General features: G+C 41.9%; 1 protein-coding gene across 5 annotated transcripts in view; it reads left to right on the forward strand.

Moving 5' to 3' along the window:
- PRKAG2 (protein kinase AMP-activated non-catalytic subunit gamma 2) overlaps nucleotides 1–25,249 on the forward strand; it is a 224,714-nt gene that overhangs the window by 79,561 nt on the left and 119,904 nt on the right. For 4 of the 5 annotated variants that reach the window (XM_033009655.2, XM_033009658.2, XM_033009656.2 and 1 more), the window contains exon 3: nucleotides 1,027–1,306. In XM_033009655.2, coding sequence (XP_032865546.1) covers nucleotides 1,027–1,306 — 280 coding nt within the window. The other variant, XM_033009660.2, reaches the window with a different exon arrangement.

Consider the following 25,249-nt stretch of genomic DNA (forward strand, 5'->3'; position numbering starts at 1 on the left):
GCACACCGTGCCCTTGGGCACATACGCCATGGCCTTTGCTTATGTGTCCCCTGGAGACCTGAAACCCACTGCTGCCTTTTGCTAGGAACAGAGCCCTTCATTCATGTGAAATGCCCCCAGCTAAAAAAACAGCCTCACACCCACAGAAGTACTTTGTGCATCCAGAAGGAAACAAACTCTGTGTATAGCCCAGGCACAGACAAGTCCCACAGAGGTTTTGGGTCAGCTTCTGTTAATTGTATGTGGGGAGAATTTAATCTTTGCTCCTTTTTTTCATTTGTTTTTCTGGATTTTTATTCCCCCTTGCTGGGCGAGCCTGCACACTGCAGTGCTGTGTTGTGCACAGATACCCAGGCTAACTGGAAGGCCAACACAGATCCCAAACGAAATACAACTGTTAGCAAGGTTATACCCAAGTTTGGGGATGGGGTAATTATCAGGAACATTGTCAGTCTAAAATAGTTTCTCTATTTTGGGGACTGGAGTTGCAGTCCCACAGTTGTGGCTGTGGCCAGCGTCGTAGAGACCTATCAGGTGCTTGAGAACTTGTGCACTGTGCTGTGTCACATCGTGCAATGGAGATTTAAGTACTGTACGAAGTACAGGAGGAAGACTTTGGGGATCTGTGTTTCCTTAATGGCAATCATTCATTGCCTTAAATAAATTCATTGCCTTAAATAAATTCATTGCCAGTTGTCCGCAGAAGGAAGAGAGATGTGTGTCAAATAAAAGCGGTAAAGAAAATCCTGCATTATATGTGTGATAATAAAATGCATGCACACACGTTGCAATATTTTTGTGAAAATGAGGGTGACTTTAAAAGCAACGGGCAGCATGAAGCCTGGAGAGGTGGCACACATGCATCTGCATGTCAGCGGATGCAGGTGCTAGGGAAGGTGAGGTCTGTCTAGCCCACTACCCAAATAAACAGGAGTTGACTGTGTTAAGACAAGTTCAGATATCCTGATGGCCGAAGCTGACCTGAATTAACGGTGATTTTCTTTTTTCTTTCTTTCTCCTTCTCAGGTGGAAGAAAGCTACTCTGCCGGCAGCCCTTCAAAAGGCCTTTTCTCAAAAGGGCTTCAGAACCGACCTTCCAGCCCTGTTTCTGCCCCTGTGAGATCCAAACATAGCCCCGGCTCACCCAAAACAGTGTTCCCCTTCCCCTACCAGGAGTCTCCCCCACGCTCCCCACGCCGAATGAGCTTCAGTGGGATCTTCAGGTCCTCCTCCAAAGAGTCTTCCCCCAATTCTAACCCGTCTACCTCTCCTGGGGGCATCAAGTTTTTCTCCAGATCAAGAAAAAGTAAGAAATTGCTCATGTTATTTCAGGAAGATACACAGTACCTCTGGGCTTGGCCCATTCTTTACCTGCGGTAGTGAAGTAAGTGCAGATGAGGCATGTGCTAATTGTTTGTTATTGCTTTCACTGACCATGTGTTTTGGGTTTCTGACATGCTGGACACCTACGCAGGGCTGAGGAGGGAAATCACGCTTCAAAGCTTGCTTAGAAATCCTGCACTCACCTTAGCAGGCATTTTCTGGATGGTTCCACTGAGACCGGTTGAATGTCAGTGCTGGGGCTCGAGAACAGTTGGAGATGTCCATGGTGTTTGTGGTGGAGGTGGGCACAGAAAAGACTTCATTTCAGGAGCTAAGGGAGACTCACTTCTTTAGACTCCTTAGAGAATTTCAGCTGCTTTTTAAATTGATATTTCTTTGCTATTGTAGGAGGAGAAAGAGAGCTTTACTGGATAGAAGTAAATGATATGTATTTCTAATGAAATGACCATTAAGGGAGTGTTTGAGCTCCTCTGATAGAGTATGAAAGGCATCATAGACCTCCATGGTTCAGAGCACTTGCTTGCTTTATATTGGGCACAGTTTTTACCTCTTCAGCAGCCCATGAGCTAACACACCATTAAGACTCAGAACTGAGCAGGGTTGAGAACAGGCTTTGATTTTAAAACTTTCTTGCTGAATTAAGGATTCCCAGTGCTGGTCTACAAACCAAACCTGGAGTACCCAAGGTGTCAGTGACTATAGGAAAGGAACAAAGATACAGGGGAAAGAGAGGAATAATATCTTGGTACTGAGGGTGCTGGATTATGAGACCACAATGTGTTTTCCTTCTGCAAACAGAAGAAATAACTTGATGATAAATTGTTGACAAATATGTGTGACAGCATAGGTACAACATTAGAGATGCATATACCTACATTTGGGTATATGTTTCCTGCAGTGTATTGATAGTTTCAGTGACTTTTAAATAGTATGGAGGGACCTTCTTGGTTTTCTTCATCACAATTTCCCTCAAAAATGTTGGTTTTAATCAGAACAAGTAATTTCATAGAGACTTTTGTGCAAAAGAGCACAGCTAAAAACCCATATAGGATTTTTCTTTATGGTTATCAGAAGCTCTGCTGCAGCTAAATTGAAATGGCATCCTTTTCAGTCCTTGCCTCTCTCTAAGGAGGTTGAAAGTAGTAATCTGTGTTTCTGAAGGACTTCAAATAGACTCCAAGCATCATTTCTATTCAAGGACATTTGCTCTTCTCTGCTTGAAGTTCAAACATGCTTTTTATGCTCCTCTCTTTTTCAAGCCTCACAATAATTAAAGTCCTTTTAAGATCTTTTTGCTAGTCCATATAGGTTTAATTATTGCATAGGCAATATGCCACTGATTGAGTATGCAGAGAAAGGCTTGCTGCTGTGTGAATAACAGCAATATACACTGCATAGCAAAGCCATCGTGTGACTTTTTAATCAAATTATCCGAGCAAACAGCACTGTTTAAGTCCTAGCTAGGTACAACGGAGTATTAAATAAAGGAATCTTCCAGTAGTCAGCAAAATCCTTTTGATAAGGTCACATCACTGTCACAGGAACAGTCTTGGAATGGAGCCATGCTATATTTGAGCTAACAGAAGATACCCATGACCCTGCTGCTCCAGAAAGGGTTGCAGGAATTGCACTGGGCTTGGGTGTTCATGGTCTGTTGTTATACAGGCAGGAGGGAGAGCCTCCTGGAAAAGGCATGATGATTAAAATTGGTGTTTAAATTGATAACTCTTTCTATTCTGCAGCTCTTTGCAAAACAGAGCATTTCTTACGACATGCTTTCACTTCTTTTAGCTCTCTTAGAGAGATGCTAATGCAGATACATACTATTCACTACTATGTTGAAGTAGATTTTATTCAGAATTTGGTAAACAAGGGTCAGTAATGATTTATACTCTTAGGGTTTATCATATTTAATTAAATTGTATTGAATTTTATTTAACAAAACCTCTTCCGGACTTCCAGAAATGTATGGGTTAGCATTTCTGTTGTATTATGTAGTTTTTCACAATCAAAACTTCTGCATTCTGCTACTTGGCAAATAAAGAATAACCCTGTGTATTGCAAAACGCAAATTGGTTACATCCCATTCAAAACAAGTCTCTGTGGCTTGAACAGCATTTCTGAGTGACAAGACTTCTCAGACACTCCTCCAACCAGATATCTCAGACCTTTGCACAGATGCAGTGCTGAAGAGCCTTGAGAAGAGGTAAACCAGCACATGGCTTCACATTTCTGAAGGTGCATAAACACTTCACTGCTCAAAATTGTCACAGCCTATGTGATTAAAATCCCATTTTCTCGAGCTGCTTGGGATACCAGTGTTAAAAGTGAATGGGACTTAGGTTGCTTTATTGGTTCTGAAACTGTGAGTGCACTGAAATCAGATGAACTTGCTGTGCTTGCCTGCCTTTTTAGCCCTGCTGATGCTGGGTTAATAGTATTAAAATGAAAATTAATACTATTTTGCTGGTCTGCACTAGGAGGAGCATCACCAGCAGGTCAAGGGAAGTCATCCTCCCCATCCGCTCAGCACTGGTGAGACACATCTGCAGTGCTGGGTCCAGTTCTGGGCTGCCCAGTACAAGAAAGACAGGGATGTACTGGTCCAGAAAAGGGCCACTACATTAGTCGGAGGCTGGGGCACATGGTGTAGGGGGAAGAAGAAGAAGGAGAAGACCTTTTTGCTTTCTTCAGTTACCTAATGGGGTTATGGTGAAGGCAGCGCCGGGCATCTCAGGGATGCCCAGCAACAGGGCAGGAGGCAATGAGGGAAACTCGAGATAGGTGTAAGAAAAGCATTTCTGATGGGGGTTATATGGCATCAGATCAGGGGTTCAGTATGAAACTGCTGCCCTTGCAGATTTTAATAAATCAACTGCACAAGGCTCTAAACAACTCACTTTAAAGTTGAACAGAACTTGGACCAGAGAGCTCCAGAGATCCCTCCCAGCCATGGCTTTTCTAGGAAACTGCACTGGAGCTTTCCCTTTGGGTTTATAACAAATCTGTATTTTATTCAGGCAATCTGCAATTTTAAAAAAAAGCACCAGATAAAAGTTCACAGGGGCTTGGGGGCTTCTTGTCCCACACTTTATCTGAAATGGGTCTGTGCTGCACTCCTCTCCCTATCATCATGGAGCAGTATGTGGGGGAAGTATATGCAGTCTTTATTTTAAATAACATACCCGATCTTCCCTTCACTTCCTCCTCCCACACGTTATTCAAAACACAGACTAACCTGTTACTCCTCATATTCATTGTTTTTCTTGGAAGCAACTTCTTCCTAGCTTGTTTTCATTTTAAAGGCTATGTGTGGTATTCACAGCGCTTACTTTCCCATGTAGTTACTGTTTTCCCAGCTAAGTTATTTTGCCTTTTGAATATATGCAGTTTAGGAAGGGCATTAATGGTTAGGGTAGGATGATATTAAAACAGAAAGTGATTTTCAGACATGAGTCTTAAAACATTTTCCACTTAAAGAGTTTAAAGTTTCTGCTCACCTTTAATATTGTATCACTTGTTTTGGCAATAGCCAAAAGTTCATCTTTGTGTCTCTTCCCTTTGGTTCAGCATCTGGTCATAACCCCATGGCTCTGATCTGACAAAAGATTTGCCTTGAAAGGAAAAATACCTTTCCACAACATATACTTGACTGCCAGCCACTTCAGGTATTTTGTAAGTACAGCTTTGAACAGTAAACTGCTTGTTGGGGCTTCATGTCCAGTGTCCCATCTTTGAAAAGGCAACAAATCCATCTCAGGCCCACCTGGAAGAGGCTCTATGGGGACCTTTTCGGGTGAGGTGTCTTGGTCACTGGTGCAGCCCCTTCGGTTCGGGAAGTTCACTGCAGGAAAATACAAGACAATTCTTTGCGTGCTGGGTTTCTGTACAAGTGCTTCGAAATGTAATTCTTGGCTTTTTAATTACTTCTTTGTCTGAGAATTTCTTTGCAACAGCACGGTTAGACTGACAATTGAAAACTGAATATGGATTTGAGATGAATAAAGCTTGGCTTTGAGGTGGTGCAGATGACTTGCTAACGCTGCTTGCCCACACTGTGAAGCTTGGTAGATGCAGTTCCCTCCAGCAGTGCCCACCTGACACCTCCCAAAGCCCGGGGCCTTCTGCAAGCGGAGACTTGGCTCTATGAGATGTAGAGCTCAGTACCTGGGTTTTACCCATCAGTGTGGGTGCATGAGCAGCTGTGGAACACTGAGCAATTACATTTTAATTGGATATGAAAAAATGAGTAAATTGGAGTGATCTGTAGTTAGCAGGAGGCTTCTACAGAACTGGCACTGATTTCCTAGATGTTTTTCAGGGACAACAGGAACAAAGGATAAGAGAAGATGTACAGTTGAAGTTTGAGGTGCTGTGAAAAGTGACATCAAAATTGTCATTGTGAAACTGCTTCCAAGCTTGTCTTAGGTTTGTTCAAAACTGCATGAATTGCTGTCATGAGGAAAAACTTGGGACCTGATGTTCTAAGACATTATTGAGTCTTGTCTTCTTGGCTGCAGTAGGAGTGCATTTCTCTTGGGTGCCAGTTTGCATGAGCAGGTATAATGCCAAGAGAAGGAAGAAGTGGCACAAATTTACTCTCAATAAAGCAAACTGAGGTGATCCAAAGTAAACGCATGAGGATGACCTGCACTGGGGGAATACACAAGTCAGATTACACTTTTCTTGCATGAGCTCTCCCATCAGAGCCAATACATGTGCAAATAAATAGAGCTTTATTTTACTGAGTGGAAATTAGGGAGCTACCCCTGCAGATAGGCTAAAATCAGGTACCCTGAATATTTTATTAAAAGTAGATGGTTGAATGAAATTTAAGTCATTAAAATGTAGCTTTTTCCATGGGGCTAAATGCCCCATTGAAAGGACAGCAGGGCATTTACCAGGCCTGCTTCCCCTTCCAAAACCATCAGTTCAAGTAACAGCAATACTTATGATCTATTGGTGGTGCTGCCAGTTTTAACAGCAAATGGAAATCAATTAAAAGGTTTCCATTGACGTAGAGCTTTGGGCTGTGGTGGATGGGATCAAAAGATAAATTTAGCTCAGAATTTAAGTTTTTTTACAGAGCTATGAATTGAAAATGACACAGCTTTCAAACACCCTGAAGCTGGTGGTCAGATCTGGATCACAGTCTATTTGCATCATTTTTGAGGAAGGAAGTGTTTTTTGATATAAAGTTTTAATTTTCTGTCTTCTCTTAGTAATTTTTTCTCCTTCTGAAATTCAGAACTGTTAACTGTGGTGCCTAAAATAATCCATAAGGAGGGCTCCTGGTGCTCCAGTAATAAAGGACCAGATAGTATTTTTTTCAGAAGCCTGGGAGATGCAATCCAGAAAGGTTGTCATATATTTTATTCATTCTAATAATTTATTTTCTTGGAGAACATCCCTAAGAAAAGCTTATGCCTGTACTAATCTTCACCCATAGATGGAGCAAGTAGCTCTCATTTGCGATAGCCCAGGGAAGAAATGGGAAAACCCTGCAGGGTTTCATGCTGCCACAGTCAGCCCTGGTCCCTTGAAGGCTTCCTGCCTGTGGCTGATCTGGGCTAGAACTTTTCTTCAAGCTTTAAACTGAGATTCATTTCCCCCCAAGATTTTACCCCATATTTGTGACATTTAGGTACCAACTTGCAGAAAAGTGGAGTTTAGTCTGAGAAAAGGCTGTTGTGGAGGGTCAGCAGCCAGGTGCAGACATTTCAGGTACTGTTTGCTCAATCTGTTTCCCACCGTGACTCTTTAAGGATACCTTCCTGCAACACTTGATGCCATGCAATGTGCTGTCCTCCCTCATGCCAGCTGCTGGAGTCTATATTTGGATGTTTCTTTGCTAAATTCATCCTATAGTCTTGAACTCTTCCAGCCTTCAGACTACAGCTATAGAGAACCATCAAATATAACCTGCCTCAGGACACCAAAAAGCTAAGACCGCTTCCATCTTCAGTTTTTCATCCGTGTTCACAGTCCCCCTGCCTTCAGAACGGGCAGGTGGGTGGGATGCCAGGGGGAAAGGCCATGAGGCAGCTTTGATTTCTGGCTGTGACTACCCACACCATGCAGGATGAGGGGACCAGCTTGGGGAAGGATGCAGCTGCTCAGTCCAGGCTCACCTTGGGAGGGTGGCATAGGCTCTTCCACTGTCATCCCATAAAACCTAGGAAAGGAGCAGAGCCATTTGTCTTGCTTTATTTTCCAGTACTGCTGTGAAAAACATCTAATCATGATTTTTTCAAGCTTGCTTTGCCCGCAGAGGCAGGCAGGGGGACTGCTACTGTTCATTTCAGTCTTGTCCACACTAGAAAAATTACTTTTTGCAGACATGTGTCAGCATGGCTGCAGCCGAGCACACAGCTTAGCATGGCCAAGACCAGCCACGTTCACCACCATTTCTCCTGCCAGTTACTGACACCTGCTGTCAGCAGCAGATGATTTTTTTCTGGTTAAAATGTGCCTGTGGTGATTGGTCTTAGTTTATTTGGAGTTATTTTCCAATGTACTGGAAGTTTCCCATGATGAGTGTTATCTGCATAGCTAGAGTGCATCCAGTATGCTTTTATATTCTTTACTACTCTTTCTAGGCAAGAAGGGTTTTTCAGACTATCTCCAAATTGCTAATGATTTAGATGCAATGATGAGAAAAAAAAAAAAAAAAAAAAAAAAAAAAAAGGGAAGTTTTGCAGTCTCTAACTTTCATCTGTAGGGTACAGGACAGACCTGCAACCGGCTTGATTCCCATCTTCTATCTTGGGGTTCAAACTATGGAACATGCTATAATTGATCAGACTTTCAAATAGCAACCATGTTATTTCTTTTGATGTATAGACAAGACCTTAGTTTTATATTTGCTCTTTTAGAGACTGCTGCTGGCATGGAGAGGAAATAGAAACCACAGTTTGAACATCTCCAAAGCTTGATGAAGCCTGGTGGCCTTTCACTGCTGGTCTTCTTTGTGTCTTTTGATAAGAGAGGTCTGCAGGGTGGTGTTCACGTGCAGGTGACTTTGTTCCCCCATAGGTAGTAACGTAAACAACATAAAACTGAAGAGAGGTTTGAAGTCTCAAGCTGTCTAATCACAGGAAACCATTTGGAAATAAGTTGTGGGGGATTTTTTTATGATTGTGGGTTGTTTTGTTTTGTTTTGTTTTAAACTGTAGTTTAAAAATGTAAGAATATGTGTAGGAGCAGATTTTCAAACATATTTATGTCTCTGTTTAGAGTCAATCATTTAGATCAATCATTTCAGAATTTTATCCCTGAGCAAGTATTTAGTTATAAACACTGGAGAAATCCTGTTTATTTTAGTAGGTTTGTTCATACGTTTAATGTTAAGTACATTGTTTTATCCGAATCTTAGTGAATGCTTGTCATGATCCCATTAAAAATGCGTTGTGCATCCAAGCCTTTTTGATATATGGTTAGAGTCTGAAGTATTATTAATCACTTAAAATATCAGATCCAAGCTTTACAGACATTATGGATTCTCAGCTTCTTAGATAAAGTCTGTGGAAAATGCCTTAAAAATGGGCTGAATAAACATGATAAATGTTGAATCAATCAGTTTTCTGATGTGGAAAAATATGGAATGAAAGAACCTGATCACAAGGCAGAAAAATGCATGGTTTGAGGAATACAGTATGTGTAGTAGAGTAAGTAAAGTACAGTTAAATCCCAGGCTTTGTCCAGAAGCCTGTAGATCTTATGTAGCCCTTGCTGAGTCAGTGTGATTTTTGACTGAGCTTGGACTGAATGAAAGCACTGATTTTAAAAAGAAAATAAAAAACATAATGATGGTAAATAGCTGTGCATTGTGAGAGTCAATAGGGTGAGGTGTTGATCACTCTCATGTCTCAATTTACGGGCCTTGTGGAAATGAGCGTTTGCTTTATGCAACCTTTGGGGCTGTGAAAGCATCTTGAAGGAGAGCCCTGGTGGTAACCAGTGATGAGACTGAGAGGGTTTTAAAGACTTCACACGGACTCTGCTACTAGTCTGCATGGATTACAAGATTTGTTCCCTGGTTTCACTTGGGTATTTTGTTTTTCCATTGACGGTAAAAACGGGTGAAGACAACATACCCATTTGGATGGGAAGTAAGCATGGGCAGACACCACAGCCTCACAGCTGAGCTGGTGTAAACCATTGCATGAGCTGCCAGCATCTGCTTTAGCACCACAGCACTTCCAGCAGTCACTGGTAGAGTCGTGAGTTGGGCAAGGAGAGCCTCTAGTATTCGTTTTGATTTGATCAGGGGTTGGAGCACCTTAGAGCAACTTGTATAGTGATCATCCAACTGTGGAGTCATCATTGGCCCATTTGGTCTATACAGCAAATTTAAATGCAGGTTGGTTGTTACCGGGATGAGGAGACGTGGAAAAACAAAGAAAATTTCCTCTAGTGCAAAGCTCTGCATAGTGCCAGGTTTAGGATTTTTTTCCCCATCACCATGCTAAATCAAGTAAATATCAGTCTGGATTAGGATATCTAGCAAGAAGCCCTTCTGTACTTGCAGATCGACAGAGGTGAAGGGAAAGTGCTGTGGAAATGGTGTAATACCAACTTTATGTTAATGTCACTGACCTAACTAATTCTTATATTCCTGAATCTGTGTAGTGGAGCTAAGTCTTTCCATGCTGCTCTGTATTTGACTGAAGTAAGCTCATGTTTCCTTTGTCAAAGGAGAACAAAGATTCAACTTTTTAAAATTAATTGGATTAGGATTTTATAGCCTAGTCAGTTAATTGATTTGAATTTTATTGTGCTTGAAATAATGAACACATGAGCTGGAGGAGGATAGAAGTCATGTTTTTAGTTTAAAATAAGAGAACAGGCAAAGTCTTCTACTCATGGCAGAAAATGAGTCTTGGGTCTAATTTTTGGACACTGGCCTATGAATGGTTCCCATCCATCAGAATCTTTAAAGAAAAAATGTTTGTTAATGTGCATATTGGGAGCCACTAGCTGTTATTGCAGGTGCTTTGATAATCCAGCAAAATTTCTGACAAGCTTCCCTGGCACAGTGTGGGGCATGCTGAGTGAAGGATGACACCATGCAAAGGACCCAATTCAGGATCATAATAGCATTTTATTACTCACCAGCACACACATGCAAGTTTGCTGGAGGCCCATGCTCCCCAAAGTTTGCACTGTTTTGGGATTTGCAGGATGGTGGTTGTAAAATGCTTGGAAGTCCCCTCTGTGCTGTGCCAGCCAGTGTATGAAAGGGTTTGTGCTGCTAAGTGGGCCTGTGTGGATGCTCTACAAAGTGCAAAGGGTGAAGCAGTGAGATGAGGATTCATGATGGGTACAGTGTGAAACTGTTGTAAGCAAAAATGTTGTAGTGAATGTAATTTTGAGAGTAATGTCCTGAATAGAGACCTTTCTGATAAGGAGATTTTAGACTGTAGAATCACATGTACACCACTAGCAATAATCTGTAACCAGTATTCTCCCCAGGTTGCTTTCTCTGTGGCCCACTTTCTGGACGTTAGAATTTGTTATCCAACTAAACAGCTACACCAGCGTATCTACAGAGCATTGCTGGAAAGGTCCAAATGTCAGGAGCTAATTGACTTATGATAATCCTAAAACCAGCAGTGGTGGTTGACAAATGACAAACCTAAGGCCAGCAGTGAGTTCGTGAAAGTCCCTGTGCCTGGGATCTCTAGGATGGATCTATAGACTTAACTGCCCTCTCCTCCCCCGAGGGCTGGCTGGTTATAGCATGAGGCACGAAGTGTTTAATGAAATCTAAATTTTCTTATTTCAGCTTTAAAACAAAACAATGGATTGTGGATTGTTTGGGGTTTGGGGTTTTTTTTTGTTTTTTTTTTTTTTTTTTTTTTTTTGTTTGTTTTGTTTGTTTTTTAAAAATGTTTTCTTTCTCTATTGGCTTTCCGCTGTGCCCTTTTTTGTCACAATTCTGGAAGTATTTAGCCCAGTATTTGAACACTCTTCTCTGTCTTCAAAAAATTCTTGTCTTATATTATGGAAAATGTTAATCTCTGTGCACTTGATATGCGAAACGAGTACTCGGAGCCTTTGATGATCAACCACCAAAACACCTCAATTTCTTAGTTAAATTATTCTGAAGCTTGCCTAAGGGTCCCTATAAGCACACTCTACTGGTAGGCAGCTGCAGTAAGGGGGTTTCTTTGTAGTTTGCTTCTTGCAGCATCTCCTGCTGCTTATGGCTCTCAGAGCCCGAAATGCAAATGCAGCTTTGAAAGTGACACAGGACCGTGGTGACAAGTGCATGCGTGTAGCGACACCAGACAGTGCCACATGGTGGGAGCCCAAACTGCATCTCTCTGGGAGCTCCTATACGACTGTGAAACATAGGTGCCCTCCTGTGGGCATCCTGCTGCTCCTCCTTGCTGTGTGGAGAGGCTGGGATTGCTTTGCCTGCCTGGAGATGCTTTGGTTTATGTTTTGAGCAGGATGCTAAAGACCTTTTATGCTTGCCATTTTTTTTTTTTTTTTTGCTTCTAAACCTATTCAAACAGTGGAAGCTAAAAGCATCCCTCTCTCCAACCTGTGTGACAGCAATAATTTCAGCAGTCGTTCAGGAAACCAACTTCTCTTGCCATTGCCCTCAGGTCAGGATATGGCCCTCAATACCAAGATAGACATTTAATTGCACTGACAAATGCACAGACCCTACTGCAATTCATTTTTGGGGGAGGCATGTGAAGGTAAGCCATTAATCATATAGTCTTCAACAAGCACCGTTATTTGGGAATCCTGAGTGTTTCATTTCAGGGTCACTACGAATGTATCTGCTTCATCGCCTGCCTGAGCTGGACAGAAGGTTTGGTGTCAGATTTGTTTGCTTAACCTCAGTATAAGGTTTCCATAGCTCTTCATGTTCACGGTCTTTCCATGGAGCTGTTTAATGCTGACAAAACTGCGCTTGGCAACCTGAGCTGTAACTCCAACGGGACGATGCTGTTTGCAGTTATGCGGTTGCTGCAATTCCTCTTGCACGCTGATGTGGCCCCCATAGCGCTGGAGGCCCAAACTGGCTTTAATCTATGCAAAATAAAAATCCACATCTAAGTGCTACAAAGGTCAAGACTTTCTGGAGAGAGGGGAAAAGAATTTCACATAAGCTAATGCTTAATACTGAAACAAGAGTAGCTAAAGGTGTTAGATAGTGCCTGTGTTATTTATTCTGTGTTTAGCATCTCTCTTGAGGGCCTGCCCTCTTCGTGTTTCATAGAATCATAGAATATTTCCAGGGTTGGAAGGGACCCTATAATGTCATCTATCCAACCCCCCCTGCAATGAGCAGGGTCATCTTCAACTAGGTCAGGTTGCCCAAAGCCCCATCCAACCTGGCCTTGAATGTTTCCAGGATGGGACATCTACAATCTCTCTGGGCAACCTGCAAGTAGTAGAGTTTGCTAGAAAACTGTTAAGCTTGGCCATGTTAGGTGCACTTCAAAGAATTTCTGAAAGACAAGAAGCACGAACAGTGGCTGAAACATGTAGCCAGGTAGTAAAAATGGGGTTTTGGCATAGGAGTCCTCAGGGAGGCAGCGGCGCTTGGTTGCAACACAGCACTGGCCTAAACTTGTTCAGGAGAAAGAACCTCAAAAATGGATCGATGTGAACATTTAGATGAGCAGGGAGCTGAGTTTTTTCATCTTTCAGAAGAAAGTATTACTCCTTCCAGTGAAGGTAATTAATTTGCCCATGTGAAGGTCAAATTCTGCTGTATTGTGTGTATTTAAACACATTTGATTTACTACATCAGTCTTTCTCAGAGTGACACAGGGGAAGATTTGGCCATTGGGCTCTGAACACAGTGGGACAACTTCCAGACTTGGGTGCCTGAAGTTAATAGTATGAATCCTTGCTGGGACACCTAAGCCAGCTGACTTGGGTGAAATAAAAAAAAAAAAAAAAAAAAAGAAAAAAAAAGAAAACAAAACAACAACAACAAAAACAACAAAAAAACACAAAACAAAACAAAAATGGACCTTATTAACTAGAAAAAAGAAAAAGAGAAGAAAAAAAGGAAATGTTTTGGCTAATTCCAGTGATATTTGCTCATCACCCCTATGAAAGTGGTGAGCAATAAGGAATAGTTTCCTGCGTGGGTATCTCAGTGTTGGGTTTTGTCCTTCTAAGCCAGAGGAAAGCCCTTACTTCCAATGCAATCAAAGGCACTCATTGACAAAATTCTAATTATGAGCCTTCCCTCCTTAAAAAACGTAAATAGTAAGTAATGAGGATTATTGCCAATCTGACTTCTTGTATGTTCACTGGCATTCACAGAAAGCTTTCAAGCAAATGTTGGGGATTAGTGCAAACCAGTTTGTACAGCTGTCTGGATTTTGTTGAATCAGAAGCCCAGTCTGCAGAAAAATATGTGGATTATCAGCAAATTCTTACTAGGGGTAAGGGAAGACAGGCGGGGATAGATGTTCTGAATGTAGAGAAATGGTCAAAGCCTTGGCTATGGGGTAACTGATATAGACTCTGTTGCAGTAGTTAGGAACATTTTTCTTGTTCCCTGTCTTTGTTGTAGAAACAAAGACCAAGAAAGAAAAGGAGATTTAGCATTTTTCTTAATTACATTAATGTGTTTAATTAATAGCCATTGCTTTGGTATTCCTTTGTGATGGGGCCATAATTCCTTCAAATTTGTGTAACAGAAGTGGATTTATGCTCTCATATTATCCAGACCAGTGAGGCAAAGACTGTGTAAATTAAAATGCAAAAAAAAAAAAATATTACCATGTCTTATTTCTGCATGTTATGTGGAGCATCTTCATGTAACATAGTAGCACATATCCATGCAGTCAGATAAACCCTGAAAGACGAGTGGGGTGGTGGTGGGGTGGAACTTCTGTCCTTGGAAGGCAGATGTCATCAAGGTGGTTTCCGTCCCTGGCCTCACTGTGGTGTTTTGCTTTTTCCTTTAATGAGAGTTTAGGGGTGAAGAAGGGAGGTGAAATCTCAGATATTTTTTTTTTAGCTAGTAAGCCCTGGTGAGGACTCAAGGATGTTGGCTACTCTGGGATTGTCCCCAGCCTAGGAGGATGGTGCTGGAGGAGCATGTGGCCATCACAGAGGGTGAAATTCAGAGGAAGGCACCTTGTTACCTGTGGCTGTGTCAGTGGCTGGAGGAGATCTGGGTGGCTGCAGCCACTGGGGGGGCCACAAGTTAGAGGATGGGGGGAGTGAAAACCCTTGGGAAATTGGCCCTAGGCCAGCTCTTGCTTCAACTGCAATTTCTTGGCATGGGTTTTGTTATTAGAGCCATGTCACCGCAATTAAATTGCATTAAAGTCAATGATGATGAGCACCGGTTAGAAGTCACGCTGCTGTTAAACTGACCCATCATTTGGGAATGAGCTTTGAGGCAGAGTGTCCGGAGCTTGGTTTGGGGTAGCTGGAAGCCACCATGGAAGTCACAGGAAGCCCCCACAGCCCATCCACTTGGAAAGCTGGGATGTGGGTAGAGTGAACATTGTCAGTGGAGGAGCTCACAAAGCAGACAGCAGTGCTGCAGACCAGGAAACTTAAATCTGCTGCATGCAGCTGCTTCCCTGGGAGCCCAGCTAAAAACCCAGGGAGCGGGAATGCCGATGGAACACAGACCTGCAGCAGCCGTGCTGCACCTTTAGCCCTGGTTTGGCTCTAGTTTAGCTGAGAGTCAAGAAAGGGTCCAGCTGGTCTGGGCTGGGGCACTCACGTGTGCTTGGAAAAGAAATTTGGAGAGCACAATTCTCAGTATTCACACCGTTATTTTCACTCTTCTATTGCATCTGGTATTTAAGAAGAGATGTGCAGCTGGGAGGAGGTGAATTTTTCTCATACACTTGTGTGTGTTCAATGTGAGCATCCTGGCACTGCCTCCACACACTGGCTTTTGCATCTTCAAACAATCCAAGTTCTCTTACGGTTCCCAACCACAAGAGGCTTGGGGAAGGCAACAGCAAAAGGCATCACCACAGAAAGAGCCCGTTGAGTCATCTCCACCTTTCTTTCCACTGCCTTTTAATTTGTCCATTCCAGTTTTAAAGTTGAAAAGAAGAGCCACGGTATTTTTAAGGGCTTCTTTCTGCCCCAAGCTTTCCATCTGTTAATTGACAGCGTCAGTAGTTTTTCCATGTAAATATCTTTTACCAGTGGTTAAATTGCAGGATTGGGAGTGCTACAACAGAAAGATGTCTTTTCCTCCCCACAGAGCTGTTGAAGCTGGCACAGTGTCCAAAATCTCATGTCTGCTACCGCTGTGATGAGAGAGGAAGCAGAATTACACTGCGTAGATGAACCTCACATGTTCACTGCTTTGTGGTTGGCATCAGTTGGAAGGAGTTGCAAAGTTGTGGCACACAGTCTTGTTGCATTCGAGCTTTATATACTCTCTTGAGGTGATGCTGTCATGTTTATTGCTAGAATATGTGCTTTTCTTTTTTTTCGAGGAGCAATTGCAAGGAGCAGGAGAGTATGCCCTTCGCTTCAGTGTGGCTAAACCAAGTAATTTCTCAGTGCAGAAGGGCTCTGTGGGAATGGGGCACTGATGTTTGGGATAGGACTGTTGAAAGAGAGAGAGTTGGCCGCTTGCGTATGCAAAGCCTGTGACATTATTAAGTAAATAAAAAAAGTGGCGCTAAAGGAAGTATCTGAACGACACGTCATTTCCTTTGGAAAATAATCCTGCAGGGTGCTGAAATTTGCTGCTGTGGGGCACCAGGATAACTGTGCATCATTCCTCACTTAGGAACCATGTCAGGGGCCAGGCTGGAAAAATGATCTACAGTGGAATTTTTTTTTTTTTACTTCTCTGTCATCTAGCTGCCAGGAAGAGAAGTTTAGTGCTGTATTTTGTATATGCACTTTGGTCCTGTTTCTGTTTCTGCCTGAAGCTCTCTCTCGAGTATTTCCAAATTCTTTACCATAAAAGATAAAAAAACACTACAGCACTTCACTAGATGGCATCCAGAACTGTTTCTTCAAACACTAAGGCACAAGTCAAATTGGGAGCAGGGCAGCAATAAGGGGAAAGACTGGGGAAAATTCACTTCCATTCAGAGTAGCTGGATTTTTGCCCTCAGTGAAAACCTGGAATCTGTTCATTGTAGTGAAAAATTGGGAGGTACTTAATAATGCTCTTTTTCCCAAGACTCCATGGATACCCACCAGTAATGATTTACTGTAGGCACTCCATGAAAAGCAATGTTAAATCTTGCAGCCTTCTGCTTTAGGGGTCATGAAGAGATGGCTGAGCAAACCACAGCAGTGGCAAATGCAAAGTATAAAATAATGTCATTGGGCCATGATAAAGAAGGAGCCAAGTCTTAATCACATAAACAGATTCTCATATACTTTCCCCATGCTATTTTATAAAGTGCTTATATAACTGAAAAGATTAACCCTGGAAAAAGAAGGCTAGAGAAATATTTTTACGGCTTCTTATTTATGGCTTTACTATGGTTGAGGAATTAGTTTGCATTTTACAAAGCCAAAAAGTGGGGGAGGAGAAAAGAGGAGGGATCTGAATAAGGAGAGATATTTTCATGGCTCTCAGAATATTAAAGAAGAACTAAAATCCTGAGGAGTTACTGCTGTCAAATGCAGACATGCAGGCAAATCCTAGACTGGAGCAGGACTCAGTATCTAGGCAACGTCAACATTTTTTGTTAAGCTACTGCCAGCACCACTGACAGCTTTTGCCACTTTATGGTCACATTAAAAAAAGAAAATGCCTGGCATCACTGAAATGCTTAGAAATTAGTTTCTCATCCATCCAGCAGATGTGAGGCTCAACAACACAAAGCACATGCACATCATGCAAAAATTCAGAGGGAAAAAACCTTTGATGAGTTCATGGCTAGGAAGGTGCGCAGTTCCTTGTTTCTCTCTAAATGTGGCACACTGTTTCCCCCAAAGTTTCTTATCCTCTCCCTTGGACACAGATACTTACTGTACATTAGGAAATGGATCTCATTAAAGCCATTTATAAGCAACTTCTGCCACTGCACTATAGGTTGCAGGATTAGAGGAGCCCTTTGCTGTGCTAAGAAAGCCTCCACCTCTTCTTTCCTAGTTCTTTTTGCATGGTGCAAAAACCAAGTGGCTAAATGAGGTTAGGAACTTCATTAATATGCTAATAATGTTAATATATGAAGGGAAGAAGCCTTTGCTTTTGCAGTCTTACAGGGGTAAGGTGGGACCGATGGGCACAGGATACGTACAGCCTGATGGGCTGTGCTGTGAGGCTGTGGAGACAGTGCTGCAGGGTAGGTAAAGAAAGGACACAGGTTTGCTGTGTCCACTTACTGAAATGCAAGTATTTTTGTCCTGGAAATGTTAATACAGCAAAGCTGAACCTTTTCTTGGAGGTGCAAAATTAAAACTGTGTTGAGCATCCGGCTTGTTCATCGCTGTGGATCAACGCAGGGAGCACTGAGTGCTCCCCAGATACAGCTGCTTGTTTTGTGCTCTTGGAGCAAAAACAAGACTGTCTTTCACCTTGGGAAGTGCCTTGAGATGGCAACCAAGAAAAAGTTGGTAAGGCACACAGAGCTTCCCAATCATTAAGGTCAAGTAACACAAAAATCCAACAAAACTTGTTGCTAAGCATGAAGATGTTTAGCTCACCGCTCGCTGAGTAGCTAAGCACATTTGGAGGGGGGGGGGGGGGGGGGGGGAGCTGCTAAGCTGCAGAAAGTCCTTTGGGCTCCGCTGGTGCCCCATGCCTTTCCTCTCACACCAGATTTGTGCAGGCTGTGATGTGGCAGGTTTGTGCAGGCAGGGAGGGTAAAGACTGGGGCAGGAGCATTGCTCTCTGCTCCCAGCTCCCCCAGAGCTTCACGTGTGACCCTGAGCTGATCTCCTCCTAGTTTTGATGAAGTTTCAGTAATTACTGTAGTTTAAGAGTGTGAATTTTGTACCAGGAGGCTGTAAATAGAGAGGGCTGAAGGGTGCAGGGGGAATTTGAAGCAACTGATTTAGACCGGTGATGCTGAGGACTGTGACTCAAAATAAAGACCAGTAGGACCTTCCTTGTCGCTGCTGTGCTTGACACAGGAGCTTGTGTTACACCTTTTAACACATTGTGCAGCAAAAAAAAAAAAAATACCACTTGGGCATTAATATGAAGATTTCTTGAGAAGCTCAGTTTTGCTGACAATGAGCCTGGTTTTTGCTACTGAGGCTGGTGGGAGTTTAGTCTCTTGGGCCAAGGGTTGATGCTCTCCACCCTGCACTTGCATTGTCCCACTTCAAGCAATTCCTGAAGACACGGGAATTTTGCTGTTTGTCTTTGAACACATAGTCAAATAAACAGGAAGGAAAGCCATAAACCTGTGGTCACTATAAATATCTATTTCATCTGCTGCAGGTCTTTGTTTTATTTCAGATTTTTAATTATCTTTCTGGTTAGTAGTAGTAGAAGAGGGATTGATCTAAGCATGAGATTCTTGCAGTGCAGTAACTCACAGCATCTGAAGACAGCTTTTCATCTGAAGCTCTCACAGAGATGATGTGAATTATCCCTGGTCATGTAATTGCCTGGTAGCAGAGCTGAGAATAAAACCAAAGTCTATTAATGCCATACTCAGCCCCATTTCAGTGTTCATTCCTCCCCTCCTCTGCCCTGTTGGTATTTTATTATGACTGGAAACAACCTACCTCGTTTACAGAAATATGTAACTTGGAGCAATAACTTCTGTTTATGTCTATTACCACAGAGGTTTTAATATCTTTTGCTCCAGTGACACACTTGCAAATAAGGTGACTGTCAGACTTGCCAGGCCTTACTGCTAGCTGCCAAGGTGATGACGGAGTATTTTTTTTCCACAAATATGCATTATGTAACAATAATAAAAGCATTTAGTCTGTAACACTGATAGGTTTTTACAGGCTGTTTTAGACAGCATTGACTCTGAGAGCCAGAATTGCACCAGGTTGCATTATGGAAAGCTCATAGGACTATATTAGAAATGCGCCTCTGAAAGCAAATAAACCCAGGTGAAGCACTGAGGATGCAGGATGCTTTTGCAGCAGACCAAAAAATACAAGAGCTGGGCTTTGTGCTGCTGGATATACCCAGAGTTCTGTAACCATAACACTGATTTTCTGCTTTGGTTCTTGATGTGGAATTTAAACTGATTAATGATATTGGAGCTACTTGGTAGACTGCTTCCTACTTTAAGCACTGAAGCCACTGCAAGATGCTGACATCTGACAAGATTTGGGAATCTGATGTCACTGTTCAAGTTCTGGTCATCCGTGATAATAGCTTAGGTAAGTTTCCAATGACTTCACAAGGTACAAATAGTGGTGTGATTGGCCCAATGCATTGCTGAGCTAAGTCACCACTAAAAGAGATCTCATGGTTCCAGAGGTCTCTCCTCAATTTGAGGCTTGATCTGTTTTGAGAAAGTGAAGAGGGAAGGATTCTGGCTGCAAATTAAGAGTCGGCCTGAGAACTGGTCCCTGTCTTCTGATTCCCAAGGGCATCCTAAAACCTAAATAACCAAGGAAGTGTTGCACAAGTCTTTACTGTGATGTTGCCTCTTCCCTGCTCTGTCTCTGGCTTTCAGACAGTCCCTCCAAGGACACAGCTGTCAACCTTTTCAGGCACTTCCTTTATCATTAGCCATTGTGAAAAGGTTTTAGACTATTTTTTCTCCTGCCAAGTATTGTGTGTGCAGACTGGCAGGGTTGGCTTTTCCAGGAATATTCTCTTACTGCCTTGTAGCTCCCAGGTTTCCAGCCCTTCTGTCATCTAGGTGTAAAGACTCAAAAAGCTTTCTCTAGTTCAAGGCTGCATTGGTCGCAGCCAACCCACTGAGATTTTTCACACAATCCTAAATATAACAACTCTGAACTTTACAGTGCTTGGTGTTTTCACTTGCACAGTGAATGAACAGGGAAATTTTACCACCCAAGCCATCCCACATGGTCCCTTGATTCACTCTCACCATAGGCTTCTGGCTCCCGCAGTCGCAGCAGCTTCCCAGCTGGATGCTGTGGAAGTGTCAGATGCTTTTTTCTAAGTTACCTGTCAGTTGCACGAATTGATAGAATTATCAAGAAATGTGGAATATTGGAGCCTGAATGGTTTCTAGTTCATTGTAGACAGTAAAACAATGCCAGCTTTCCCTTACATGTCCACTGTCTTGGTCTTTGACCTTTCTGTAACCTGGCACATTGCTAAGGTACCTGTGTTACCATCTCAGTAAGTGGCAGGGTCTGTCTTTCTCATTGTGCTTTCACCTCTCTTAAAAATTCAGGAAATTGTTTTGCTGACAAAATTGCTATGTTTGATCTGAGTGCAAAAAAAAACTAAAAAAAAAAAAAAAAAAAAAGAAACACCCAAAAAAAAAAGAGAAACCAGAAAGATTTTGAATTATTTCTTTTCCAGACATCATCTATGTGTTAATGAATGTTTCCTCCTCTATACTCCCATCTGCTCTGGCAGATCTTCCGTAATCTGGACGACTAATTTGAGCAATCCCTTTGGAGCTGGGGCATGTGAGACAGCCACCTCACACACACAGTGGTTTAATGCAACGTGGACAATATGTCATGTTCTTGCAAAGGAAGGAGCGGAGCCATCGAGCCCAACAGACGTCCCGTCTTGTTCTGTTCCTTGATGTCCCATCTTGTTCTGTTCCTTGCCAGCCTTGTGCCAGGCTGCTGCACAGCGACTTTTGGAAAGTCACTTCTCCCTGTGCAAAGAAGCCTCGAACTATGGTATTTACATGCCTTTTGCTGAAGGTGAAAAGGTGCTGTATGAGATCTAGCTGGTGGTGGTTCCCGAGATGTTTATCTTGGGAAGCTAACAGAGCTGGTTTGCCAGTTGTTGAATTATTATGACACTAAAGCCTGCAATGTACTTGGGTTTATTCCTCTGCTTACAACTAACAATGCTTCAGAATCATTAATTCGTAGAACAGGAAGGGTAGAAAATGAAGGTAGATCTTGGTTTTGTTTTGTTGTTTGTTGGGGGTTTTTTGTTATTGTTTTGAGGGGGTTTGTTTTTTGTTTGTTTGGGGTTTTTTTTTAATCTCTCTTATTGTTTCTTAACCACCAGATGAAGGTCTACTGTATTTGCTAGGGGTAACTTGAACAAGTAGACCAAGGGAGCTGGCTGCAATGCAAATAGGCTGTGCGAGGGGTTGGATTTCAGTACAGTCCCTGACTGCACATGGTGGATTCCTCCCTTTCTATTATAATCCCCTTGCTGGAGCAATCACACTTGTAATGACAATGCAGTGTTGGGTGATCCTTTAGGAATTTCCCCTCCTGGCATTAAGCCTGTGTTTAGTTCATAGGATTGGGATCCAGTCCTGTGCGATGTCCTTAGTCATTCATGTAAACATACTATCAGTGGCTATATAATAAATAGTTAAAGCCCTTCTTATGGGTACCCTGGCTAGTCATTGGAATTTTGTGAGCTTTGAGCTTGAGTTCAGTGAGCAGTTCAGCTTACTGCTGGTCTAACGCTACAAGACTTGCTTTCACTGTCAACAAAACAACATTTGCAATATGTCCATTCTACATAAACACCTCCATTTGATACCCCTATAGGTAACCTAAACAAATGCCTCAGGCTCTCCTGCACCATCCCAGCAGCTAGGAGCAGGAAAGGCACCTGTATGCAAACTCTTTCACCTTTGAGGTCAGGAGTTCACAGGGAATGGTTCCTTCCTCTGGAAGTTGCTGCTGTCTTGCAGCTGAACCAAACAATGTCCCTTTTTCATCACTGAAGAGCAGGAGAGTTGTCACTGAAGTTGCTGGAGCCAGGACTGAGAAAGGCTTCTCAAGTGTTAGTTAAGCATTTAGCTTTTCAAGGTGTGGTTCAATTTTCTCATCAGTCAGCATTTCTGCGTTGTCTCACATGTATAACAGTTTGCTGCTGACCCTGCTGACCATTATCTCTAATTTTAAGTGTATAATAGCACATATGTCTTTATTATATCCACTGTGGCATAGGAATGGGTTGTTTGTGGGATGCCTGTCAACCCCAACATTGCACCATCAGCATTTTTTATTGTTAGGGAACACTTAAGATTATTTTCAATCAAAAATAATAGATAATAATTATACCAAGTCAGGAGCAGAATCTCTTTGTTGTCTTATTCTGAGCATAAGCAAACTTCTTGGCTTTTGCTGGCAGATTTGTCTGCTTATTGTAGGGAGCACAGGCATAAAGAACTTGAAATTATTTTGAAGTCTCATCATCCTGCCTAGATTTTAGGATGAGGGCATTGCTTCCAACATTCACGTTTGTCACTAAGGTTGTATTTTGTGATAACTGTGCCAGCGTGAATGTTAAAACTGCAGTAAATGTGTGTGAAGCCATTTTATTCCTAATGTTCTTACTAGCTTATAAATTGCGAATGTATGGCTGTGCAATGAAGGGTAAACACTGTGTTTGTATGGGGGTGACATCCAAGGACATCTGAGGATTGGTGCAACCTGTTGCTAGTTCAGTGAGTTTTCCTCTTCTCTCCAAATAAATATCCTAAGGCAGAATCAGTGGAGGACTGTAATTCTGTGCAGTCGTGGTGGTCTGATTTTTAGTCTCTCGTGTTTCAGGATGTTCACTAGGGGAAAGTGGTATGAATTTCACCTTTCAGGTACTGGCCATCCCTAAAGTATCACTTTATTGAAGTAATTTCTGGTTTTCTTCATTCACTGTCATTCACTTTGCAGCCCATTCAGTGGTGGTTGAAAGACTTATTTAATTTATACTGAACAGGATATTTTGTTCAGCCCTACAAGGCCCATTTCAACTTTAACATCATTTAATCTGTTCCAATCCTGCATGAGAAGTTAGAAGTGGGAAAGAAAGAAGAACAAGAAAAGGATGAAAAAGAAGTTTGTGATATTCCAGTGAATCCTATCTCCTCCTCGTGGTTTTGTGGATGGATATGGTTGAATGAGTTGATAGAAGCAAGAAGAGATGAGAAAAGCACAAGTGGAAAAATGCTTCTACAGAACTTTATTACCCCTGCTATTTTTTGTAAAAGTTACTGCTGAGATGTTTCCCTTTAGCTGAGAACTTATTAAATGTTAGGAGTGGTGCTGTCACACCAGACATTCTGTACTTGCTGGATCAAATACTGTTTTACTGTTTTGAGCACAGCCAGATTGTGACGTATATAAGAACAGCTCCATTTTTCACGTTACAAACTGAAACTGGTAAAGAAGTGAGTGCTGGAAACATATGCACCGCAGTTTAGTAGTAGGAGGTGGGAAAATGATAAAATTATAATTTGGATAGGATCATCATCATCAGTCCCAGTTTATCAGTCTTTTGGGGTAGGTGCTCTGAGCCTGAAATATAGTGTTTTTCTTACTAGAAATCACCAATATGCCAACACTACCATTGCTGTTACTCCTATTCCTGCTGGTTTGTATTATAAGCTCTGGAAAGGTAGGGTAGAAAAACATCACAAAGACACCAGGATGTAACTTATAAGTAATTTACCAAGAGTTCCAGGGAATCTAGTGTGCACCTTTGGGACTGCTAAAAGGAAGTAAAATTAAACTTTTGTATTCTTCAAAACCAATTTAGTGCTAGCCTGACAGCTTCAGAGATTGAAGTCTTTCTTAATGCACAGTGAAAGCAGCATGAAGTAGTATAAGAAAAGGGTATAAAGATAAAAACTCATTACAGTGAAACACTTGGTTATGATTATGGAAAGTAATTGAGCCCAGCTTGGGGTCATAAACTTGCAATTCTTTTATGGGGTGTGAGCTGGACTTGGACCAGATGGAGAAAGTGGTAGTTTATATTTCTCTTTGAAAACACAGACTGCATGCTCTGTTCAACCAGCCTGCAAATGGTGTTCGAGCAAAACAGGCTTTTTGTTATTGTGCATTGCACCACTTGTAATCTTGAGCATTTTTTTTTTAGAGCAAAGATCTCTTTTACAAATTTCTCTGCATGTTATTTTGAAATATTTTCCAAGTTTGCTATTTATATGAAATACGGTTGCAGTTTCAATCAATCTGGTGTTGTAAGGCTTATAAGCATCCTGGCACCACTAATAATGATAGAAAATGTTTAATTTTTCCAACATCAGTCTGTAGAATTTAAAAGATAGAATTAGAAAAATTCCAGTTTAGGGAAATTTTTAAGGACAACAAAGCAGAGAAACATGATCCATATATAAATGCAAACATGATTCATGCTTTACTTTTCTAAGGGTGGATCTGAACTTTATTTCTTTGAGCGATGACAAAACCAGGGAATTCTGAGCAAGGAAATTCTCAGCAACGAGGAAAGGAAATACTTGATTTTGCTGTTTTGCAGTCAGAAGCCAGTTGAAGCATTAATTGTCATTAAGGGGATACACATTCTTTTTAGCCTTCCTGTTTCATGCTAAATAAGCTCTTAAATTTCAAGGAGGAAAGTACTGTTTTTTCCATTTTCACACCAGAATAAACCCTGATAGGTCTAACTGGTCTCTGTTGCCTGCCCCACACTCTTCTGCTGCATTTGTATATGAGGTTAAGGGTCCTGTGAAAAAGTGAGAAAATGGTTCAAAATATCAGCATTGAAAGTATTTTCACCACAGCACAGAATTTACACCTCTGTGGGATGAATGAATTAGTTTGTCTTTCAAAACTCTGATGTCTGGGTCAGACACACCATGATGGCTGCACTTGGTTGGTGCAATGGCATTTTCCATATTTCCTATCTATCTGGTGACCAAAACTGAATGCTGAACCCCCAGTTCTACCTCATAAAACAAATCTTCACATCACATCTAGGGAAGGGAAGATTTTTGTTATGTTTGTGCCTGAATAATCACGCTATGTCACTGGTGGGGAGGTACAAAAGGTGCTTTTACCCTGAGAGATGAAGAACTGGAAAGGAAGAAGCATTGAGAAGAAGCCTGACCACGGA

The sequence above is a fragment of the Tyto alba genome, unplaced genomic scaffold, assembly GCF_018691265.1.
Source record: "Tyto alba isolate M040663 unplaced genomic scaffold, T.alba_DEE_v4.0 Super-Scaffold_38, whole genome shotgun sequence".
Taxonomy (NCBI): domain Eukaryota; kingdom Metazoa; phylum Chordata; class Aves; order Strigiformes; family Tytonidae; genus Tyto; species Tyto alba.